Genomic DNA, 24,638 nt, shown 5'->3' with positions numbered 1-24,638 from the left:
TTTTTGCTTTATAATTTCTATTGTTCCTAATACGTTGAATGTATAAGTGGAAAACAATAGAATGTATAGCAGTATAGTGTAGTGGATAGTACAGTGGCTAGACGTTACCCATCTACTAAGCACAGAAAACAACAGCCTACAAGCTTCTAAAGAATCACAAATTAAAAATCACCTAGTCTAACATCAGCAACAGTAGCATTAACAGTAGCAATGCAATCTAGCCCAGTCCAGACGGTGCTGGGCTTCAGCTCACATTGGGGTGTGGCTTGTACACACCTATGACCACAGGGTGGTCTTTTTCATATTGCTCTAAAGTCAACTGCTCCTGGGGCTTCATTGTCTCCTGTTGCAACTTTTCACTTCAGAGACAAATATGGCCTCGGGAGAGGCTGTGAAGTCAATGCAACTGTACTTAATGGAAATCACAAAGTGTCCTCCATTACATATGAAGGTGTGGGCATTCAGGGCTACAATCTGGGTCTGGTCTGGCTGGGCCATGTCGGCAAAGATCACATCCACCACTGCAATGAGCTTGTGGTATTTGTGTGAGTGCTGAGCATCTTCAATGACAGGAATAATGTTGGTTCTCTTCTTGGCCAAATTAATGAGGTCACAGCCGGGGCAGTGGGAAAACTCAACTGCACAGACCAGACCCTGTTGGCCTATGATGTCAGAGACATGGGAGAGCGTGGTACCCAAGGCAGCCCTGAGGTAGAGCGCCTTGGCCCCTGGCTTGATGCGGATCTGGTCCACAGAGCCCAAGACTGCTGCAGACAGTTTGGAATGGAAGGGGGTTTTGCTTTATTTAGTCTGGAGGGTTAAGCAGAGGTGAACTCCTATCATCCCTCATCTGTATTCTTGTAAGACTCTAAGCATAAACTTCCTTATGATAATAATAATAATAGGAAGAAGAACAACAACTAGTAGTAGTAGTAGTAGAAGTAGTAGTAGCAGTGACACTTACTGTTTTCTTTAACTCTAATATGGTTCTAACTGCTTTAAATAGGTTAACTCATTTACCCCCTATAATAACTCCGAGGTAGGTAATACTACGTTTCTCACTTTACAAAATGTGGGAACTGTAGACCAGTTAGTTTTTAAAACTTGCCCCCAAATCTCACGGCTCTATGTGGCAGAGACAGAATTTAAACTCAAGCAGTCTGACCCCACAGGGTATAGTCTTTAACCATTATGTATATTGCCTTGTAGGTGTCTACTGACGGTTATTTTCCTTATCCATTTCTACACTCACTTCCTCTTGTCCATTATGGATTCATCCATTGTTGATTTCCAAACCTGATGAAGTATCAAAATCACCTACAGAGCATCGTTAAAACAGACACTGTAGTCCTCTCTCCAAGATACTCTGATCCATACTAGACTAGGTAGTTTCAAAAAGCACAACAGGGGGCTTCCCTGGTGGCGCAGTGGTTGAGAGTCCACCTGCCGATGCAGGGGACATGGGTTCATGCCCCGGTCCGGGAAGATCCCACGTGCCGCAGAGCGGCTGGGCCCGTGAGCCATGGCCGCTGAGCCTGCGAGTCCGGAGCCTGTGCTCTGCAACAGGAGAGGCCACAACAGTGAGAGGCCCGCGTACCGCAAAAAAAAAAAAAAAAAAGGAAAAAAAAAGCACAAGAGGTTCATCTGGAGGTTCAGATCCAAGGACCCATGTTTGGGAGCCATTGATTTAGAGCCTTTCTCTCTTGGCTGGTTGCCTTATTCATCAAAGATACTGCCTAGGTTCACAGAAGCCATGAGAGGAGGGAGGACACAAAGGGTAGCTAGACTGGCTAAACCAGCACCTGTCCCAGGAAGTCTTCACATCCCCTTCTCATACTATGAAATCCTTGAGGACAAGGACAAAACATTAGTCAGATTTGGACCTTCCATGATGGTTAGACTAGAGCCTGATTCATAGTAGATGCTCAGTTAATACTTACTGTCTAGGTTTCTGGGTGAATATTATTGATAAAAGGCAATAAAATAATGATTTTTCCAAAGAGACTAAGAAGGGTCTTCTAACTAATAATTGCCTATTGCTCTGATAATAAAAGAGTCATATATTTCTCTACAACATAGTTAATAGGAGATATAGCAAGAGAGCTTCATCACCATATTAACACAAAGGAAGGAATGAGAAGGCCAAGAACAAATGGGTGCAAAGGAGGAAGTTGTGTTTAACTGATGTCTGGTTTGACAAACTACATATAAATTTAGAGATTAAATATAATCATCTAGGTTCATTTGACTACATTCATTAAATAAAACGGGTGTATTTTTTTTTAAATTCCTTCAAGGCTGGCTTCATAGGACCCTCAGATGAATTTACCCACTCATCCTCCCTTCCACTACTGCCTAATTGCTCTACCACAGGCTAATGGGCAAACGGTCCTCAGCAACCATTTATCTTTCTTGAAGTCTTCTCCTTAGAGCTCCCTTTAAGAATAGCAGTGGGTTTTCCCTTGAACTTATTTTCTCTCTTAGTTGTTTGTTTTCTTTCAAGCATGTTGTAGAGGCTTCTTTGCTGTGTGTTTCTGAAGCAAATCAGGGCCACTAATTTGTTCTTTGTGGATTTTTGAAAGCTACCCCAGTGGGAGCCACTTGCTTTGACCAGGATTTCTGCCTGTGGATGATGGGGAGGGAGAACTCAGAAAGGCTATTAAGACAGATAGGAATGCTATAGCTAGATGAACACATTAATGATGTAGAGCTGAGAAGCAGAACTCCTGATTTTGAGGAGATGCAACCAATGAGCACATGGAGACAAGACTACCCAAGCGCCAGCATTTACCTCTGTGCAGGTGTGTACTAAGTAGCAATTTCTGGCTGAGATAGAAAATCCTGTTCTCTTTAGACATGGGGATGCAGCACAGATGTGACACTGCAGATAGAGAAAAATCTTCATGGGCTCTGAAGCTAGAAGGAAGTTGACAGTTCATTTTAGGGTGATGGGAAAAGCATTCTGGCTGAGGGGTGGGTGGAAAAGTTCTCAACTCGCTCAAAACCTGTGCATTTTGACCCTGGGCTCTGCCATTAATTGGCATTGTATCCCTGTCCAAATCACTTCATCTCCCTGCCTCCCAGGGTTCCCCCATCTGTAAAACCAACAGATCCAAACTGTTGGCCAAGCGCTCCTTTCCATTTTAACGTGCTGCCTTCAGATTAACAAAGATACACGCATATTTATATCTATAAGATAAAAGCCTTTGATTTTTTACCTTAAGTTGACTTTCAGGAAAAACAAACTATATAAGAAAATGAATACTGGGAATTTATTTTTTAAAACAACCTTCAAAGTATATAGCCAGAGATCAATTTTATATACCTTTTACCCAGTCATCTACATATTCCTAAATTTCTGTATAGAGCAAATGATAATAAATCTCAAGCTCTATAAAGACACTGAATTATCAGAAGAAAAGGCCCTACAGTTTCTGTTTATGACAAAAGAAAATAAAAGTTTTAGAAGTGTATTGAAAGATAATGTAAGATGAATAAATGTTTTGAAAATGCAAAACCAATTATCTTATTATCCTGACAGAACTACTAGTTTTATTTATGCATATTATCGATACACACATGCTGTATTTACATTGTTATAATAATGGTATACATAGAATTTCACATTCACTATTTTTATATATATTATCTCATAAACATACCTTATTTTGCTACGTAATTATTATTTTAATGGCTTCATAGCATTAAACTGTGTTGATGTACCATAATCCATAAAATCATTATTTTGCTGGACTTTTAGTTTGTCTCCAACTTTTTGCTACTAATGTTGATTGCAATAAAATTTTTTTATGGTCAGCTTTTGTTGCTGTTCAAATGTTTCCATAAGAGAAGAATTTTGAAGGCAATGGATATGAGTAAATTTGTGGCTTTTGTTGCAAATGGTCATGCAACTTTCTAAAGGGATTATCAATTAATAATGTCACCAGCAAGGAATGTACACATCATTTTTACCAAAATTTCACCATCTTTAACGGCGATCATTTTTGTGCTGTAATATTTTATGCATTTCAGAACTGGCAGAGTGACAATGATGTGTATGACAAAGCGTCCTCAATAAATATGTTTCGACCCTCCTCATTAAAACTCTGGACTTAAAAAAAACAAAAAACAAAACTCTGGACTTAACTTGGAGATTCATTTATTCATTCATTCACTCTAATGCACTTGTTCATTAATTCATGCATTCAAAAACCTTTCATTGGGCACAATTATGTAATCAAAATATGTTAGGCCCCGGCTATACAAAGTTATACTTTCCCTTAATGGCTCACTTTCTCAAAGAGAGAAATCTATGTGAGCACATATGTGGTCTCTGCCTTCATTCCAGTGTGTTTCAGGATGCATAAGGACTCAGGGGAGAAGACCAAAAAAAGCTCATTATTTTTCCTTCATAGCATACTTTCAACAAAACATACTAGGTATCTCCAATTATCAGAACTAGTTTCTTAATCCATGCCATGAATGAGCAAACTACTTCTAAAGGTGTGACACAGCTTATTTTCAGAGGCACAAAGTTTTGCAAAGAAATTGGTAAGAACTGTAATCAGCTACATACTTATTCTGAAGTTCTCCTACTTCCTCTTATATTGGCTTTCTTTTCTTATGTGTGCCCACTATGGTGTTCAAAACATATTAGGTACCTAATAAATTGTGATTTTTATGACTCTTTCTCCTTCATCTCTAAGCCTGTATACAATATCCTTTAGATTCAAATCCCTTTACCTGAAAAATTCCGCCAGACCCATACTGCAACATATTTAACTGTTCTCGACGTTAATCCTCCCTCAAAACAACAAGCATCAAGTGCTTAAAATATGCCATTCACTGCAGTATATTATTTTTTGTAATTCTTATGAAATCTGCTTTATACACTATTTATTAGAGAAATTACATAATTGGCCAAGGTCACAAAGCTGATAGGTGAGAGAGTTGGGATTTCCATTACGATTATCTCTAAATTCCTTTTTTTTTTCTTCTGGCCATGCCAAGCAGCTTGCGCGATCCCAGTTCCCTGACCAGGGACTGAACCCGTGCCCTCGGCAGTGAAAGCACAGAACCTTAATCACTAGACCGTCAGGAAATACTCTCTAAACTCTTCTTTGATTCTATCTTGTATTATTATAGTGTTCCAGCTCTGGAGAAAGGCTCAGTCTGTATGCCCAGTCTCCCTACAGTATTACCTATCGACTGGACTGGTATTCAGGGGAACCAAAATGGGGGAAAAAACATGCAAATGTGCTAGGCAAATTTTTCTATGATAAAATAAGTGGTCAAATCTATCAATTCTATCCACACCTTAAAGACTAGATGACTTAGAATGGTCATTATTAAATAGTCACCATTTCCACAGTGATTAACTGAATTGGATATTATTGTTAAGATATGACCTCGATTTTTATTGTAAACAATCTCTGGCCCCATATTTTACTGTGGCTCATTAATGATCCTGGACACATACAAAATGGGCCCTCACACATATGAACTGTATTCTGAAAGAGAGTATACTTCTACACCTCACATGGAGAAGTTTCAAGTCACTATTGATACTGTATTTGGAAGCCATAGTGCCACCGTGGGTTAAATTTTGCTCTGAATTAGGTTTTATTGCTCATGAATATCTTAAGATGATCATGTCTGAACCATAGCCAAAATTAAACAGTGCTAACAACTGAAGTAGAGTCCCTCACAAATCACCTTTAAATGCCACCTATAAGGATAAAAGCTGAATTTTTATTACCATTTGATGTTTCCTTAGCTAAGGTCTCATCAGGTTCCAATGGTCCAGAGTGCCATGCCACTCTCTTCTCTAACAAAAGAGGTTTGCTACTAATGCCTAAGGTTACTGAGGATTCTGTACTACCAAATTCTTTTGTATTATCTACTCCATAATTTTTTTCTTTCTACAATAATTACGTTCTGTGCAAAAATACTGATACAAACAAGACACTAACTTATTATACAATGTTTGCAGTCTCTGACATTAAATAAACAAATAGGAAAATGTGGATTCTCATAGTATGCACAAAACAATGAGATTCATTCAATAACTCTTAAAACATACATGGTGTTTCACTTTTAGTAGTGAAAGGGGTCATCAATTGAGTCTGTTCAAATAAACAGACCCAGAACATGATGTTGAAGATACAAGCGTACACATTTTTTGAAAATGACATTTAAAAAAAATACTTAGGTAGTCTAATTACATAAGCCTTTCTCATTCTTTGTTTTTACTGAAATGAGATGGTCAATCTCATTGGGGGAAATGTCTCTGAGATGTGTTTTATATACCATGGTAGACTCTACCTCTTAGAAATTCTTTGATTACAGAATTTGCTACAGTTTGGTCAAATTTCCCTCTCTTACAAATGCCATGATACTAGTAGTTCATCCTCCAAACTACCTACTCCAGGAATTGATACTGCCAACCTTCTGTTGAGCCCAAATAATTTCTATATAATTAAACAAATCCTTCTGATATGACTCAATAAACAATCCAAAAGAAAAGATCAAAATCAGGCTCACAGAAAAGATTATTAATGTGTCTTTTATATTTACTATGTTTTTATTTTTTTTTCTTTGGCTTGAAAGCTTTATCATTCTATTTCTTAGATAAATTAGTGCCTATGAATTTTGTAAATAAGCTTGATACAAAGACCCATTCAGACATATGGTAGAGATTTCTGTAATGCACGCCATTCATCCTTAATGGTTTTTATTTTGAAATTCTCTTTGGAGAGTGCCATGTTCATTTTACTTCATGAAACACTTGTGTAAGTATTTTTCTCTACAAACAAAGCAGCATAATGTAGAAACAAATTATTTAGAAGTAAATTAAAAGGACTGAACATTCTAAAATGCAAATTGCACAAGCCTTCTGCTAAACAGATAAATGAAACAAGGCAAAAGATGGTTTATCTCCGTTCTATAAAGACGGAGACTACCTTGACTACAGCTTCCATATTGACTCCTCATATCCTCCCTCCCTTCTCTCTCTCCCTTTCAGCCCACTCAAAGAAACCATGCAGCTCTGGTGGAAGAGAAGAATCATTGCCATCATATTGTTCTGATAATTTTTTTCAAAATAATCAGCAATTATTTTGTGGAGCAAAGAAACCAGGAAACTTGGGGGCAGCATTCTAAGTTAACTTTGGGAAATATCTTTTTATACTTATAAATACATAAAATGTGTTTACATGATATTTATCGGGCAGTTTGAAAAAAAAAAACTGCCATGCATTTTTACCTCAGCCTCAAAATGTCAGCTGGTGAAATTAAAAGTGCAATTTTATTCTAAATCCAGGCTGAAACTTTTAATGGCTTTATTCCAGAGATTTTGAGCTTGTTGGAATAGTATATAATTAATTTTTCTGTATTTCAGCCACTCACTAGAATAAAAGTTAAAAATACTTAACAATGACTGAGATGCTAAGAATTATAAATTAAAAGTAGTATTCTGAATTTACTCCAGGCATATTTTATGATTTTGAGTAAACCTTTTATTTCCAATAGATATCTGAATTTTATAAAATATAATATCAGACAGAAAAGGACTGCCAAGTTCCCCCCAACAAGTACCATTTAAATTTGCTTGTTTAGTTGGTTGTGCTTTGTATCCTGGCACTTCATAGTCTTAAAACACCTTTCACAAATGTATTTGTCTTCCCAACAACCCAACAAAGGAAGTACAACAGATATTCACATACCTCTGATTCACTCCATTGTCATTTCCCTTATCCCATGGCAACTTAAGTACATAGATAATCTTCTCTGTGCTCCTTCCTTGAGAAAACTTGCTTTCAGGTTTACCAAACATTTTGTTTTACTGCAGGAAGCAGCAGAAAATGATGATGAAGAGTGTGGTCTCTGAGGTTGGCCTTAATTCCACCCCCAACCACCTAAAGGTTGGACATGCTACTTGACCTTTCAAAGACTCAGTTTTATCTTCTGCCAAACAGTGTTAACAATATGAACTTTCATAATCAGGACTAAATGAAATAAGGCATGCAACTAGCTAACCTAGCAGAGTGCAAGGTGCATGGTATGAATTCCATAAATTCAACTAGTTTTATTATTGGGCATCTCAGCTCACATCCACACAAAAGCACTCTAGAATAAACCTTACACTTTGTTTCTGAGAAGACATGAAAGAAGAGGGATCTACTAGTAAGTTTTCATGGAAAATAAATATGTGAGTAGTGGTTACCAGGGTGAAGGTGATCATGGGTCAGGATGGGGAAAATACATTTTTAGCTCTTTCACGGTTAGATGTTCACTAGGACTACATAATTTTCTTGAAAGAACTGCTAAAATATCACACACATAGAGACACTTGAACATACCCACCTGGATATTACATGTTCATTCTAAAACATATTCCAAGTAAAACAAGAATGCTGGAATTCTCTGCCATTTGGGGTAAGGCACATGTACATGCACTCTTCCTCATGTGTACAGAGTTGTGAGTTGTGTTAAGCTTTGCCTTGTATACCACAAAACCTCCTTTGCCCACCAAGGTTGCTCAGCAAACACCTTGCTGAAAAGGTATTATTAATTCACAGAAATAGTAGAGTTCTCCAGGTGGTGTGATTCATGGTCAGTAGTGAAAGCAGCTGAAACAATCCTTTCATAAATTTCTTTCCCAACTTAGTACAAACCTCTTTATTAGTCAATAGGCCTAATGAATTATCCTAATAGATTTGCTACCTCAAATATTTTTATGGAAAGGTTAGAAGAGACAGAAACAAACAAGTGGACTTGTAGCTGGAAACTTTCAATCGCCTTAGGGGTTAATTATTTACTGCAGACAAATGCAATAAGAGAAAGATGTATAAGGGGATAACATTCTTCTCTTCCACATCTCCCTTTTTCTTGTTTCAAGTCCTCAGAGTGAAGCTTCTACAGAAAGTTCCTTCCCAACAAGGAACTCCACACTGTACCCAGTGAAATTTCATCACTTAGGGGTTTCAGAGAAGTACAGAAACATACTGACATGTAACTGCTCTTTCTCCTGACCATATATTTTTGTTATTATTTGTTACCAACAGTTTATAAAAATATTGGTGCCAATCAAGTGGAATTACAATTGAGGAGTCTGGATTAAGAAAGAATCTAAATTTGAATACTGGCTCTTTTGCTTAATAATTTATTAACTATTCTCACCCTTCCCCAGACAAAAGGAAAAAAGAAAAAAACTCATCAAATTGTGAGTGAGAAATCCAGGTCCTTGTTTTGTATACCCATAGTGTTAAAGGTTCACCTTGGAGTTATACAATGCAGTAGTCTTTCTAAGCAGAGGGAGTTTCAAAGATGAAAAACATAGGATCCAAGGTGTTGTTATTCCCACTTATTTCACTATCTTAGATCACTATCTTTAGGGAACCACATGATCTTAGCCACAATGGGAACCACATTCTTTAAAGGGAGAAGAATATCATAAAGGTTCAGAGACAAATCCAAAGAAATGGGTTAATTACTAGGTTTGAAGTGGATCCACTCAGCTTGATGTAAGAAAGGGGCTGATGGCCCTAACTCTGGATTAGATCTGGGAATATTGGGTGTAAGTAAGACACCTAAAGGACACTAACTGGACAGTGTATGAATTCCTGTACATTTATGTACATGTGAGAAGCAAGAGGTACAAACAGAAGGTATCAGAAGTCAGCTTGGGCCACAGATCCAAAGCAACTGTTACTGTACAGGACTCAGCAAGAATGTATAGGAAAAAAAAAAAAAGAATGTATAGGAGGTGGGTGGAAATTTACCATCCTATTCTGAGATGCGAAAAGAACATATAGTTCCTTTATTTCTCTCATATAATTCTTCTTAAAGTTGTCCTACTCCACATACACTTACTAATTCACAATATTTTAATTATTTTCAAGTTTAAGCAGTCTCCTTAAATTTAAATATTGGGTCCATTCAAAATTAACTCCGTAGTAGGGCTGTTTATATAGTCACTTTCTGGAGGACATAGTCTTTTTTAAAATTGTTTAATTTTAATTGGAGTATAGTTGCTTTACAATGTTGTGTTAGTTTCTGCTGTACAGCAAAGTGAATCAGTTATATGTATACATATATCTCCTGTTTTTTAGATTTCCTTCCCATTTAGGTCACCACAGAGCACTGAGTAGAGTTCCCTGTGCTATACAGTAGATTCTCATTAGTTATCTATTTTATATATCGTAGTGCATATATGTCAATCCCAATCTCCCAGTTCATCCCACCCCCCCACCGCCACCTTTCTCCCCTTGGTGTCCATACATTTGTTCTCTACATCTGTGTCTCTATTTCTGTTTTGCAAATAAGTTCATCTGTACCATTTTTCTAGATTCCACATATAAGTGATATTATATGATATTTGTTTTTCTCTTTCTGACTTACTTCACTTTGTATGACAGTCTCTAGGTCTATCCCCATCTTTGCAAATGGCTCTATTTCGTTCCTTTTTATGGCTGTATATTGTATATATGTACCACAACTTCTTTATCCATTCCTCTGCTGATGGACATTTAGGTTGCTTCCATGTCTTGTCTATTGTAAATAGTGCTGCAATGAACATTGGGGTGCATGTATCTTTTTGAATTATGGTTTTCTCTGGGTATATGCCCAGAAGTGAGATTGCTGGGTCATATGGTAGTACTATCTTTAGTTTTTGAGGAACCTCCATACTGTTCTCCATAGTGGCTGTACCAACTTACATTCCCACCAACAGTGTAGGACGGTTCCCTTTTCTCTACACCCTCTCCAGCATTTACTGTTTGTAGATTTTTTAATGATGGCCACTCTGACAGATGTGAGGTGATACCTCATTGCAGTTTTGATTTGCATTTCTCTTCTTCCTTTATTCCCTAAGGTAATTCCTAGATTGACCATGGGTTTATGACAGTGAATGGAAGGGGGCCCCAATCCACACCAGAATTTCAGATGCTCTCATATAGATATATGATATAGAGTGGTAAGACCAGTTTACTCCCTATGTGGATAACCTGGAGTAAATTCAAAATATTTAACAATGGGTACAGCATGGCACTAACCAATCAAAATGGATGCCAGTCCAATAAAAACTATCATTATAGACACTGACTGTAAACAAGTGATGTAAGCATGTCATTGTGAACCTGCTAAATACAAGCCCTGTGGGTAACTACTGAAATTTGATTGTCCCATCTAGTCTTTTGGAAGAACCTGCTGGTGCCCCTTGTTGGTGCCCATAGGTACAAGCCATTTCTCCTAATCTTTAAGATTCCACCCATGGCAGGCACCTTCTTCCTTCAAATCTCAGATCGCCACTGATCTGCTCGCTTCCCTATGCACTCACTGGGACATGGCTTCTAGATCCCTTTTTGGAGGTTCACGAACCAAGCCAACTGTCACCACCACTGCTCTACTGTTGCCCAGGTCATACTGGGGCTCCTCCTAAAACCTTGCTGTTTCCTCCTAAAACCTAATACCTGGGAAGCACACCACTGGCATTCCTTCCTAATCCTGCTCTTTTTCTGATCTCAAAGTCAAAGAAGGAAGGTCAGGATCTTAAATAACCCATCCTGGTTCCCCAATTCCATAATTTTCCCCTGCCACAATTCCTTAGGGCCCAAAGAGTGGGCTTTCCATTTCTTCTGTCTCATCTTGAGTTTGCCCTATTTCCTGGAATGCACTAAAACTCTGATCTATTCTACCAGTCTTGGTTCTTGATTTGCTGAAAGCTAAAGGATTTAGAAAATCCTTTTTCCTCAACAATACCTGATTTTCAAGAACATTATTGTGCTACAGTAAAGAAGTCAAGAAGTTAAGCTTTGAAATCAAAGTTGATCAGTGGACACTCTATTTAAGAAAGTACCAACTGTGTCCTTTCCTAAAGCAATAAGTCTCCTAACTCCGCAAGGAAATGACTTCAATATATTCAAAAATTGTTCCTTTACAAATATGAATTCGATATTGATAACAAAATAGTTATAATTTATTTAGAAATATTAGAAAAAATATACATAATAATACTTAGAGCAAGACATCGGCAGGCGGACTCCCAACCACTGCGCCACCAGGGAAGCCCCCAAAGATAATATTTACATATTCAGCAGTATATTAATTAAAGGCAGCATGGAAATAGAGATCTTTATATCAAGAGATAAAATCAAGAAATTTTTTTTTTTTTTTTTTTGTGGTACATGGGCCTCTCACTGTGGTGGCCACCAGGAAGAAATTTTTGATAAGTTGCCCAAAGCAGTCAAAGAAATAGAGACTAGTAGGCTGGGAAAAGCCCTTCTACGAGTCGTGGATCATCAAGCAGGATTTTAGGGTATGCTGGGATTTTCTTCCTTACTTATTTTGTTGTTAAAGTTGGAGTTAAATCAGAGGCTGTGAATAAACTGTTGTGGACCTATCTCAATTAATTCTCCATCCCCACCCCTCACTTTTAATCCCTAGCCTAGGTTTTCATCACAAAAAGACACTATTGTAAGTTCAACCCGTGAGATAAATCTAACAAAGCAAAGGCACACAGAATAGCAGTCCGTACAACACCTGCAATCTAATCTAAAAACAGACTTTGAGGGGTCATTCTAATCATCCTTCTGATTTTCTTCTCTATTCCAAGAAATTAAAGAGACCAAATTTATTGCCTATTAAAGCGTGAAAGTGTCAGTACATGGAGAACCAGCTAAGTTTGGCTCTCTAAACATCTGTAAGGTAACCTCCCATACAGAACACAGCTTTAAATCGTCATGGTCTACCACGAAAGAACCTTCTGTGATGGAAAGTAAAATCTCACAGATTTGAGGGAAGAACAGCTGTTCTCAAAATTACCAAAGTGATATACATATATATATTTTTTGCGGTACGTGGGCCTCTCACTGTTGTGGCCTCTCCCCTTGGGCTCCGGACGCGCAGGCTCAGCGACCATGGCTCACGGGCCCAGCCGCTCCGCGGCATGTGGGATCCTCCCGGACCAGGGCACGAACCCGTGTCCCCTGCATCGGCAGGCGGACTCCCAACCACTGCGCCACCAGGGAAGCCCCGAAAGTGATATTTTTAAAAATCACTGAAGAAGCTACAAACCACTGCTTTTTACCAACCACCAGGGCTACTTAAAACCAAAGTACAGAAAGGTGGAGATTCAGATTCCCCATTTGGTTGCATAGATGAGGAAACATTTTCTGAATCTTTGATTTTTCTCTCAACACTGAGAAGATCTACCACTATAACCTATTCAAGATACCTTTTCCCAGTGTTTAGAACCTGGCATTTTTCCCAGCTACTAAAATTTCTAATGAAAAGAAGCAATCACACAAACCCAACCTGACAAGCTTAATATCTTTTGTTGGTTGTCTTACATAATTGATATTACATGTATATTTAGAATAAATGGACACTGTACCCTTGTCAGTTGCTCCTTCTAAAATGTTTCACATTCTTTTGAATTGTGTGCGACTTTAGAAATTTCCAATCATCTTACTTTTAAATACCTCACCCTACAATATAAAAGGGCTTAGAGCTTATTTAAATAAAGACATTATACATAGCTCTGCCTGCACTCTTTCAAAATACTCAGTCAATTAACATAAGCTACCTTCCAGAGGATTTGCTTTAAGTCAGGTGGAAAGGAATAATATTTCAGAACCAAAGAAGGAAAAAAGAATATGGAATGCATAGCAAACCAGACATCTGAAAAAACATTAAGACTATTCAATTTCCTCATATTTTAGGGATGGTGGTGGTGGGCTTTTTTTTCTCCCTTTCAAATCATTCTGCCAATGATTGCATTCTAGACTCAACAAAAGGTTTCTGGGATGTCTCCAAACGGATATAATGTCCAAACTCTTCTATTAGAAAGAGGCTCAGGAAGTCTCTCTGCAACCTCCAAAATATTGCAGGCTCAATTATCCTCAGGGTACAGTGAACGGGCAGCACCATTAATCATTCCCAGGGCACTTAATGCCCTGAGAACAGTTCTGAGTCCCACAGCAGCAATAGGGGTGTCTAAGAACTGAGCTGGTCTCTGACAGCTGGGCCATGCTGCCACCTGCAGGTCAGCAAGAAAACACGACTCTTTGGATGCCACTCTTTTCCCTCCAGTTCTAGAGGAGCTACAAGGTATGGGATGTGCTGAATATCCCCTCCTTCTTGGGCAAATAACCCTGTTCTTCCTCCTCTCCAGATGCTTGGACTTTCCTCTTCATTGTTTTGTTGCTTGTGGAACAAGTGAGGCCAACAGAAATGGGTGAAGGCTGGCAGCACCATGGTCTTTACCTTCCATGTTTTCCTCACACACACCCTCATCCACATTGGAGCCCCATCTTTGGGTGCACCTGTTCTCGTTTGCACATCCAGTTGATCAATATTAGGAGTTTCATGTTCTGTTCTAGAGACAAGATATTGTACCTACCTTAAAATACTCTGACTCTGGGTGAAGCAAGAGACAAGAAAATAAGAAAGTCATGGCCCAGTCATGATGAGTGTTCACACCAGGTAAGCACCAGATGTTGTGAGACCCAGAGGAGGTATATCTACATTGGTCAGGGGTGAAAGGATGTTAGGCAAGTCTCCAGTGGGAGGGACTCTGTAGTGGCATTATACAAAGAATAAGGATGTGTTTTTGAAATCTGATGAGCCCATGATAAAATCACAGCTACCATTACACATCATGCAACTTTTCCAATTTTCATTTTCTTCACCGGAAAAATTTTTAGTAATAATTTAGTAAAAATTTTAATAAATTTTTAGTAGTAATATTATTATTTAGTAATAATATTTTACGTTATCAGACAAGATAGAAATTACATGTGTCAAATAACTGGGATAGTGTATTAGCTCAATACCAGATAGACATTTTTATTTTAATTATAACAGTTTTGGCAGAGCAAGCTGGTTTTATCTGGGCAGAGAAGAGGGGCAGGGAAAGGACAAAACATGCAAGTCAGATAGGTGAGAGAACTGTGTGTTCAGGGATCTTCAAGCAGTGTGTTATCACTGGAAACACTTCAGTTTCACTCTTCATGTTTCTTGATGTCTATCTCTCCCCTTTATCCCACTCTTTTTTTTTTTTTCCTCTTCACCATCTCCTGCCCCACTCAACATTCAGAGAAAGTAGGAATGCTGTTTGTTTCCAGAATATTAAACAAGTGTTTCAGGTTTTCAGTTAGTTCATGACAGGAATATTTGTTTGGAGGAGAAGCAGGCACCTGAAAAGAATTCTATTTTCATCAGATTTCCTTCAAGCAACTCAGTAAAGAAGTTGGTGGGTGGGTACTGACACTCTGATAAAATGCTAGCACTAGTTTGTCCATACAGAATGCACTAGCAAGTTTGAATGAGCTGTAGTGACACCTCCTGGTAAGAAAAAAGGAACATCACTGGATACAAAACTTTCCATGCCTTCACAGTTTTATAATCAAAAACAACACATGAAAACATCTTTTCCACATGAAGTGTTTTTCTGTCTGAAGAAAACAAAGAAGTTTCAAAGACAGACACACACATATACAATACTCAGGTTTGACTGATTTCCATTTTAAAAAGGAGCTGAATCAGAGAAAGAAAACAGTTTTGTTCTTATTTCATGACATCAAATAACTAATTTGACTTTTAAAAAATCTTTCATCCACTTATTTTGGCTTTATGTATATACAGAGCCTTATTCAACATTTTCTAAAGTTAAGAAGTAAAATGTTATGGAAGTTACTTTATATAGTATTTTTAACCTGTTTCTTTGTGAAATGCTGGTCTGACACTTCCTCTTGAATGCCTGAACTATCGACATTCTAATACCTCACCCTAAGCCCACCCCGTACCCCCATCACTGCAGCTTCCATTTAGCCTGAAGTATCTTTACATCTCAAGTCCCCCAATTCACCTACTGTTCCCCTCTCCACTCTCAAACTCTCTACTTCTTTCAAAATGTACTTGTGTACTGACAAGTATTGTTAAGGCCCTGTGAACCAGAGCTAAAATAACAAGTGTTAACAACTTAACCTTCTATATCTCCTTAGTGACTTACAGACCTTACAAATATGAAGTTAGTCATTCTAGAAATGCAAATTCCAAGATGACAATAGTGAGAATCTCATCCAGCCAGCCAGCCAGCCAGCCGTCCAATATTTATTCAGGACGACATGCCACACTCTCTTCTAGGCATTGGGGGAAACAAATATAACCATGGCAGACGTCATATTTGTTTCACAGAATTTAAATTCAAGCAGTGAAAAAAGAGGGGGAAAAGGTTAACAAACAAACAAAAAGCTCAAATTGTGATAAGGTCTATTAATAAAACGTGGAGAGTGGAAAAAAGAATAGTACGAAGTGTCCCTTAGATGACTAGAAATCAGGAAAGGGCTCTTAGAGGATGTGGCAGAAGCTGAGACTGGTGGGACAAGAAGCAGCTCTGGGGAGAATCAGATGAGAGTATACCAGGCAAAGGTAACAGCAAGTACAAAGGCCCAGTAACAGAACAGGACTTGGTGTTTTCAGAAAAATAGCAAGAAAACAGAAAATAGCCAAGAGTAATAAAGGTGATGCAGGTGATCATAAAGATTTAATTCAAAGTGCAATCAGAAGTCCTTGGATGATATTAAACAAGGAAGGTTATAATCTAATTTAAGCCTTGACAAATAGCTAACACATAAAACTACTTGCTTTAAGCTAGTTGTTCATTTAATTCTCATAATAACCTCAAAAGGTAGGTATTAATATCTTTAATTTTATTGATGGGAAAATGAAAGTAAAAAGATGTCAAGTAACTTGCCCCCAGTCTCATAGCTAGTAAGTGGCAGTGCTGGGATTCACACTCAGGCAGCCCACCAATGGGGTCCATGCTTTGAACACTCTGCAATACGGCCTCTCAGATCATTATTTCTGCAACAGCAAGAGTGGGAAGAACCTGCTGAAAGCTAAAGCAGTGATCCAGTCTAGAAACTGTGGTGTCTCACAACAGAAGGACAGGGGTGGAGATGGTGAAAACTGAATAAACTTGTGATGTATTTTAGCAGTAAATTCCATGGGTCTTGGCAGATTGAATGTTGCAGGCAAGGGGAATGCCTGGTGGGGACTGATATTTCAATGACACTTGAATCACACTATAGAGATGGCTTTCACTATTGTGTTCATTCAGTGGACGTTTTCTATGTCACCAGGATCTTCCTGTCAAAAACCTTTCTCCTCCAAGCTGAGTGGATTTTCCAAGAATCTGCTATATAGAACGATTTTCATCTCAATGTCCAGAGACACAGCCTTTTAACATGGTTCATTTATTTTTCTGGTCTTTCTACATACATATAACAAAACTGTATCATGTATTATGTACAGTTTTAGGGGTTTTTTTTACATAATATCATTAATTGTAAAAATAATTTTAAATGATGTTTAACATTCTGTCATAAGAATGTACTGTACTTTATTGTGGTTTTTTTCTCTCCTTGGGCTGGTCTACTGTTTCTAATTTTTTATATTGTTTATAAACAATATAAAATTGTTTTTATATTGTTTATATTTTATATTATATTATATTTTATATTGTTTAAATATAAAATTGTTTTTATATTGTTTATATATTATATTTTATATTGTTTAAATTCTAAAAATTTATATTGTTTCTAATTTTTTCTAATTATACCAACATACTTTACAAAAATCTTTGACTCCAACCCTGATTATTTCCCAATGCTAAACAACTAAAAATGAAAGTTCAAGGTCTAAAATAATAGTTTTACTCACTAATAAATTACATTTACATATTTCTACATTTACTAAAATGTAACAGTTTAAATTCTACCAGTGCTATGTGAGAGAACCTGCAAGAAGGCAGATTACATGGGAGCAAATACTTGTAGTTCGATAAGTGTGGTAGTGGGCAACTGTGCAGTTTTTTTCAGATGGCTCAATATCAGCGAATAGGAAGCAAGGCCTTCATCTGAGGGTGAGGATGTAGACAGAGGTACTGAGAGTTTAGAAGAGGAAGCATGGTATATAGACTTCTAGGAAAGTAAATGGAGCAGCCTAGTTCAGTAAGATTATCTGATGATTTTAAGAATCCATTTAAGATGAATGAATAGGAAATGACACCATGGTTGTGTACTTAGATATGTCCAGCTGCATGGGTGCAGACATACATTATAAGAGTGTTGGATTTAATCAGGATTAAACCTCCAAATCTTGATTTCTAGTCCAGACTACTAAACTGGTTTTCAGTCTAACATATGATACTTCTGCTGGACGTTCTGGATTTTCCACATATGCTTCACTGTTCTTTTCTCCAGCAGCTCTATGCCAGAGACCCCCATCTACTGCTTCTTCACCTGCTAGACTTCTGCTTGTCCTTTCTGTTTCAAATCCCCCATTAAACTTTCCCAGACCACCCTCCACCCACCCAAATTGAGAAACACACCTTTCCTCATAGCTCCCCAAATATTCCCTGATGATGTGTGTAATTTATTTTACCACATTAATTCAGTATTTTTATTCTCCATTTGATTCTAAATTCCTTCAGGGCAAGACCTTTTTATTTATTTGTTGTTTTTTATGCTCATTTCCTATGTCAATACCTGATACATAGTAAGTCCTCATTCAATGTTTATTAATGAGAGTTTTTGTAATTAAGGGATAAATTTTCTGATAAACCTTCATCATCAAGAAAACAAGTTGCCTTGATCATACCCACACCACACCATACAGGACTAGTGAAGATTTTCGTCTATAAAAAGCAACAGGCCTGGGTTTCCCTGGTGGCGCAGTGGTTGAGAGTCCGCCTGCCGATGCAGGGGACATGGGTTCGTGCCCCGGTCCGGGAAGATCCCACATGCCGCGGAGCAGCTGGGCCCATGAGCCGTGGCCGCTGAGCCTGCGCGTCCGGAGCCTGTGCTCCGCAACGGGAGAGGCCACAACAGTGAGAGGCCCGCGTACCGCAAAAAAAAAAAAAAAAAAAGCAACAGGCCTAAGGACAAATTATTCAACTACTAGTCAAAACTGTTAAAAAAAAATAAATAAGTATTCACTCCCACATGTAGCTTAGATCCAACGTCTAGTTTGTCTCTTTGGCATTATAATGATAGTAATAATCATAATAAATACTATATTTGTAGAAAATTATTTAAATTTTCTAAACATTTTCAGGTTTACAATATGACTGTAAAACACACACACACACACACATACACACACATTTTTCCAAAAACATGCCAAATTCAAAGCCAATGGTGGGGATTCCTTCAAAGAGAAAATGTCTTTTAAGTAAATCTTTACGAAAAGATAGGCATTTCACAAATCTGGTAGGGAAAGTAGAACATTCCAGGTTGAGTATAGCATGAAGAAAATGTCTAAAAGTTAATAAATTGTAAACTTATCTTTGTAGGCACAAATGTATAGCTTACATAACTGCCTTATGGGATCACGTACAAAATCCATAGTGAACAAAAATATGCAGAATAAATAAAGAACTTACTTTTTCACTTTTTATTTGGTCATTCTACCTTTAGGCAGACACAGACATGGAATAAAGAAAAGAAAAGCTAAATTTTGATCTAATAACGTAGCATGGGAATTGCAGATACATTATAATTCTCTTACCACATTCCCTAAACACAAAATGTAATGAAAAATAGAGACAAAAGAAACCTTAATTGTCATTAGAGAATAAAATAGTATTTCCACTTAGATCTTTAAAGGCAGCTATTCTTAAAAATTAATTCCTTTGATAAATGTTCAAGTTTCTTCCTCACTTTTTCTATGTGAACATTCATCCTATGTGCTCTGGATGGAAATGAATGTTACCAGATCTTTGAGTTCAAATTCACAGCCCCAAGAGTTATTCATAACTGAACAAACTGGTGAAGGATACTTAACTGGTCTCCAAATCTCTTAAGGATAATTTGAAGACAAATTCTCTGCCCAAATGTTATTAATTATATATTTAGCACCTTAGGTAGCTTATTTCTGAGAGGCTTTAGAGATCAAAAAGGATGTGAAAAAAGTGAAGAGAATCAAAGCTAAAACATCAATTTGAACTGAACTGCACAATGAGAATTTACTCCAGCACTTTGTTGCAATGTAATCTATAAATAACCCTCTAAGGTTCACTTGCCAATTAGGAATCATCACATGGCATGCACCTTAGATGTCAGTAGTTAATTTTCATGTCAGTGAAACATTAATTTGATGAAAATTTTAAAGCTTTATGCACTATTTATATCATAAGTGGAAGCACAGTAAATGTACTACACGGATTTTCATTGTATCCAATGTGCTTTTTAAAAGGCCAAGTTTAAATGATCATTATTTATCAAAGTCTGATAGTTTGCTTCAGTTCAGGACAACAGATCTGTGTTTCAGACTTTATTTTTAACATTAACTATAATTGAGATGTCTGAAAAAAATGGTGTGTATATGGGAGATAGAGAAGATGAGAATCAGATTTATACCCAGAGGCAGCTGTTTAGATTTGAAAGTTTAATTCAGAGTTTGTGGCCTTAGCCGTAAACATGTCGCCCTGGGTCAATAATTTAGTTCTTTTATTTTTCATGTTTTTACTTTTTTATCTTTCCCTGAGAACAGTTTTGTGGATGGTCCCTTCTAAAAGCTGAAAATGGTTGTTGATTCAAGTACAAAGGGAAACAACCAGTGGGCACTTAACTACTGTATTTAAGTACATTACTTAGAACTATTGTATTTACATATCCAGAAATTTCATAAGCTGACAAGCCTGGTGGGATTTAGCTTGACATTGGAATTGTCACACTCGTCAATCAGGTCCAGCCACTGGCTGACTGGGGAGCAAGTAGAAAAGCCAATGAGAGACAGAGGAAGAGAGAAAGAGAAAGAAGAAAAAGAGAAGAGAAAGGTCTGGAAGTCTCCACTCCACTACCACAGAATCACAGTGACTTTCCAACATTTATTTTCATCCTCACATCCTCAGACTATTTAGAGTTTAGTATACCCAGAGGGGAATTCTAATGAAAAGATTTGGTTACTTTGCTCTACCAGTTAGTACTATTAATAGTGTTTTTCTAGAAAGTAGAAGCTGAGCATCATTAAAGATAAAGTCTAGGTTTTCAATTTAATGCAAGAGATGTGTGTATATACACTGATTCATTGTTAGCTAATCTGTTATGTGTTTATGGCTTCTATATTGAGCTAGATTATAAGTATCTTTAGATCAGAAATTATGCCTTAGTTTGCCTGATATTCCCTCACTCAGCATTTGCAATATTAGACCTTAATAATAATTGCAGACTTAATTGTATTTCTAAACACTTATTCAAATTAACTTTGATGGTCTGTCTCCTTCCACAGTGGAAAAAAAAAGAAAAAAAACATACATTTTGACAGTAGAATAAGATAAGGTCATTGAGAAAGAAAATACACAAATGCATTCTATAGAGCCTTATCTGATCAATAAATTAGATCTCAGATTGGCTCTGAGCTTTCTAGTGGTCAAAGGAAAAGAGAAAATGTGATCAGTTAAGAAATTCACATCACCCCTGAGATTAAAAATACTCATTTATCAGGGAAAAAAAGCTATACATCAAAAGTATACACAATCATTAATTTGCATCCCCTTATATCCTCATTTCACAAATGTTTACATTTTTTGTTAATCATGTTAATCTTCATTTTCAAGAGAATATAAATGAATATTGGTTATTAACAATAAAACCTAATTCAATATTTTTCTTCATATTAGTTTATGGGAAGGAAAACTAAATTTAAGGTTTAAATGCACTAATTTGAATCACTTAATCAATTTGTTTCTGGTTGCATCTGGTTATGAAAATTGAGTGTCAAACTTCATCTTCCTCAGTAAACATTTAATAAGCACTAAACTTACAGAAGAAACTGAACTTTTTAAATAAAACTTTTCCAAAATAAACATTGACAATTTTCATTTTTACATAAATAGAACAGTGCTCCCTCCCCTCCTAGCCCCTCATCTATACCCACTCCTGGCCCAAAAAACAAACAAACAAAAAAATAAGAAAACTGTGGGTAGCTTTCATTTCTACTTGAAGAAAAGTGAATGGAGTTAAAGTCACCATTCAAATGTAACAAAGTGAAGGCACTATGATACTCTTATTATTTCTATTGTTTGCTTTATGATATGTGAGGTTAGTACCTGAATTACCCAAATGTATATTATGTGCTACATAGCTTGGACTTCTAAAGGTCAAAGAAATATTCCTCAGTGAATTGTATTCAGGTGAAACCTGCCCTCTCTTCCCTTGTTAAGCTCTGACTCTTTCCAGGTTTAATAAAAGTGGTTCTCTCATCCCTCCCCCAATTCCCACGTCTTATCAACAGCAAATTCCCTAACAGACAATGTTGAAGATATTTTCACATAAATTTATGACATAGGAGAAAAAAAATTCACAGCCAACAGAGTATTAATTTAAAAGACAATTAATTCTGAAGAAGAAAAGGGGATCAACATAAAGTCAGCAAGGATCTGAATGATAGTAAGTATATAGTACAAATAATTCTCTATTTGGGGGTCCTGAGAAATTTCAGCAAGTGGTTGTAGGGTAATGAATGTTTGTAATTCATTAGCTACTATTTTAAAATGCAAAGCACACCATGACATCAATGATGTTCTTTTTAATCTCAACAAATAGGCTATTACAATTAAAGCACTTGCAAAAAGACAGTATATTAAATATAGATTTTGATGAGATTTCAATGTTTTAATAACAATGATTTAATAACATTTCAAAATTCTATGGAAAGAAGAAAATGTGTTATGAGATTGGTTCAAAAATGCATGTGTTTGTATGCGCCAATCTTTTATGAGTATTTAGTAACAGCCAGCATTTCTATACTGAAAATTTCTTTTCCTCAGGATCCTTTAATAAGGTTTTAGTGTATCTTTAAGAAAATAATTACTATTTACTTAAAAAAATATTTTTCCCAAGTAGGGAAAATAATAGCATTCTAAAGTGCTTGATTTTCTTTTCTCACTTTCCATCTTCCTTCAGCTCCTAGATAACAAAACAATGGTTCTTTCTTCATGTGAAAGAGTAAACTCAATAAACACAAATGGCTAGGGGTCCTCACAGCAGTGAAATTATGGCTTCACAAGGACTTTTTTTTTTTCTTTATGAAGAAACAAGTTTAAAAGAACCTTTTTCAACATACTTCAGAGTCATGCATATTTCAATGATATAATTAAACTGTTGGCAACACTAAACACTGCTGACTGATAAATAAGACCAAAATAATTAAGTTCTGTTCTTTGTACAGTCAAGATTTAGGGCAGCAGTCAATCTGGGTAAGAATTTGGGAGTCTGGAGACTTCAGAAGATGAACAAGCAAGTAGCTAAAATTGGTCATGTGGGAAGGTAGTTAAATGATATACAGTTTATACAAAGCTGTGGATACCTTCCATAACTTAATCTTCATTAGAACCTGGTTGATTCATTGCTCACATGGTCCCATACTAAGTTGGACATGGCGTGCAAGGAGACAAACAAAAGAAGAGTATAAAAGTCCCTGTATTCAATGAGCACTGCTGATACTGAAAATCTAAAATAATAATAGACTGAAAATATAAAAGCCTTTTTTTCAAAGCCAACCCCCTCCCTCCAAACAAGAGGCACAAAAACTGTGATGAAAAGCATTAAGGATATAAACAAATACTAAGAGTGATAAAGGAGAAAGAGAGAACACAATATACTTTCCACATACATATTTGTGGAACTATGAGTATGGTTTGGATGCCTACTCAGGCCTTCCATTTCTATTTTCTTCTACCTAACTCTTGCTTCCCTCCTTAGAATAAATCACACAGCTTTCAATAACCTAAATAACACTCCTGGTGCATGTTTTTTCCCCTGTGGAATCAGACTGTGGTCAGAGAGAGGTGTTCATATTATTTCTCCTGGGGGCTGGAACTTCAGGTTTCAGCAGACCGATGCCCTTTAGCAAGTCCATCACGCAAGTCAAAGCAAATGTAACCAGGGCAGTTAGGTGTGTTAGTAACTACTGGGATTTACAGAAATATATATTTATATATATTACACCCACACTCACACGTATATATATACATATATATAATTTTTAAAATTCCCTCTTGTTGGATCAACTTACTCTGATTACTACCCATGCACTTTAGAAAAAGAAGAAATATCCTTCTCAGGAAAATGCACCTTCCTTCGTAGTGCTAAGGAAGAGACACCATGAACAGGTGATATCACTGTAATTCAGAGAAATGGGAAAACGAAGTGTCCTAACCTCCAACACAATGAGCATGCGCTAGTTGTGTTTTGGCATCTCCAGCTGGGGATAACTGGCTCCCTTCGACTCCGGGTGCACCGTCTGCCTTCATGATGCGGCTAGGCTGGAGGAGCAATAAATGTCTACACCAGCGCTTGGCCCTTTGTAGAGTGGAAATTGCACTTTGTTTTTAAAAACGGAATCTTCTCCCGAAACCATACACTTTGACTAGCTGAAGGCACAAATAGAATGATAAATACACATTCCCCCAAAGAGGCGAGGGTAGGGGGAAGGGGTGAAAAAGAGAAACCGGTGCTAGTAAGAGAAAGCAGCCAGTTGCCAAAAACAAACTCCATCTTCGTTACTCTGAAAACAATTTCAGTGGGAAAATATCGCGCCCTGTTTCCGAGGGTTTCATTCACTAAGCTGCC

At 37.1% G+C, this 24,638-nt stretch overlaps 1 protein-coding gene across 1 annotated transcript; it reads right to left on the bottom strand.

The window, feature by feature from the left end:
• Nucleotides 1-244: 244 nt before the first annotated feature.
• Nucleotides 245-24,319, bottom strand: LOC309819279 (rRNA 2'-O-methyltransferase fibrillarin-like; the record flags this gene model as incomplete). Its single annotated transcript, XM_082649400.1, is given in 4 exon segments — nt 245-357; nt 360-799; nt 20,705-20,768; nt 24,226-24,319. Coding segments are annotated over 4 exon segments (711 nt in total).
• Between the last annotated feature and the right edge of the window lie 319 nt (nt 24,320-24,638).

Source organism: Grampus griseus, assembly GCF_964374135.1.
Source record: "Grampus griseus genome assembly, chromosome: 2".
Lineage (NCBI taxonomy): Eukaryota > Metazoa > Chordata > Mammalia > Artiodactyla > Delphinidae > Grampus > Grampus griseus.
The sequence above is the reverse complement of the archived record's forward strand: the minus strand, read 5'-3'. Positions and strand labels throughout refer to the sequence as shown.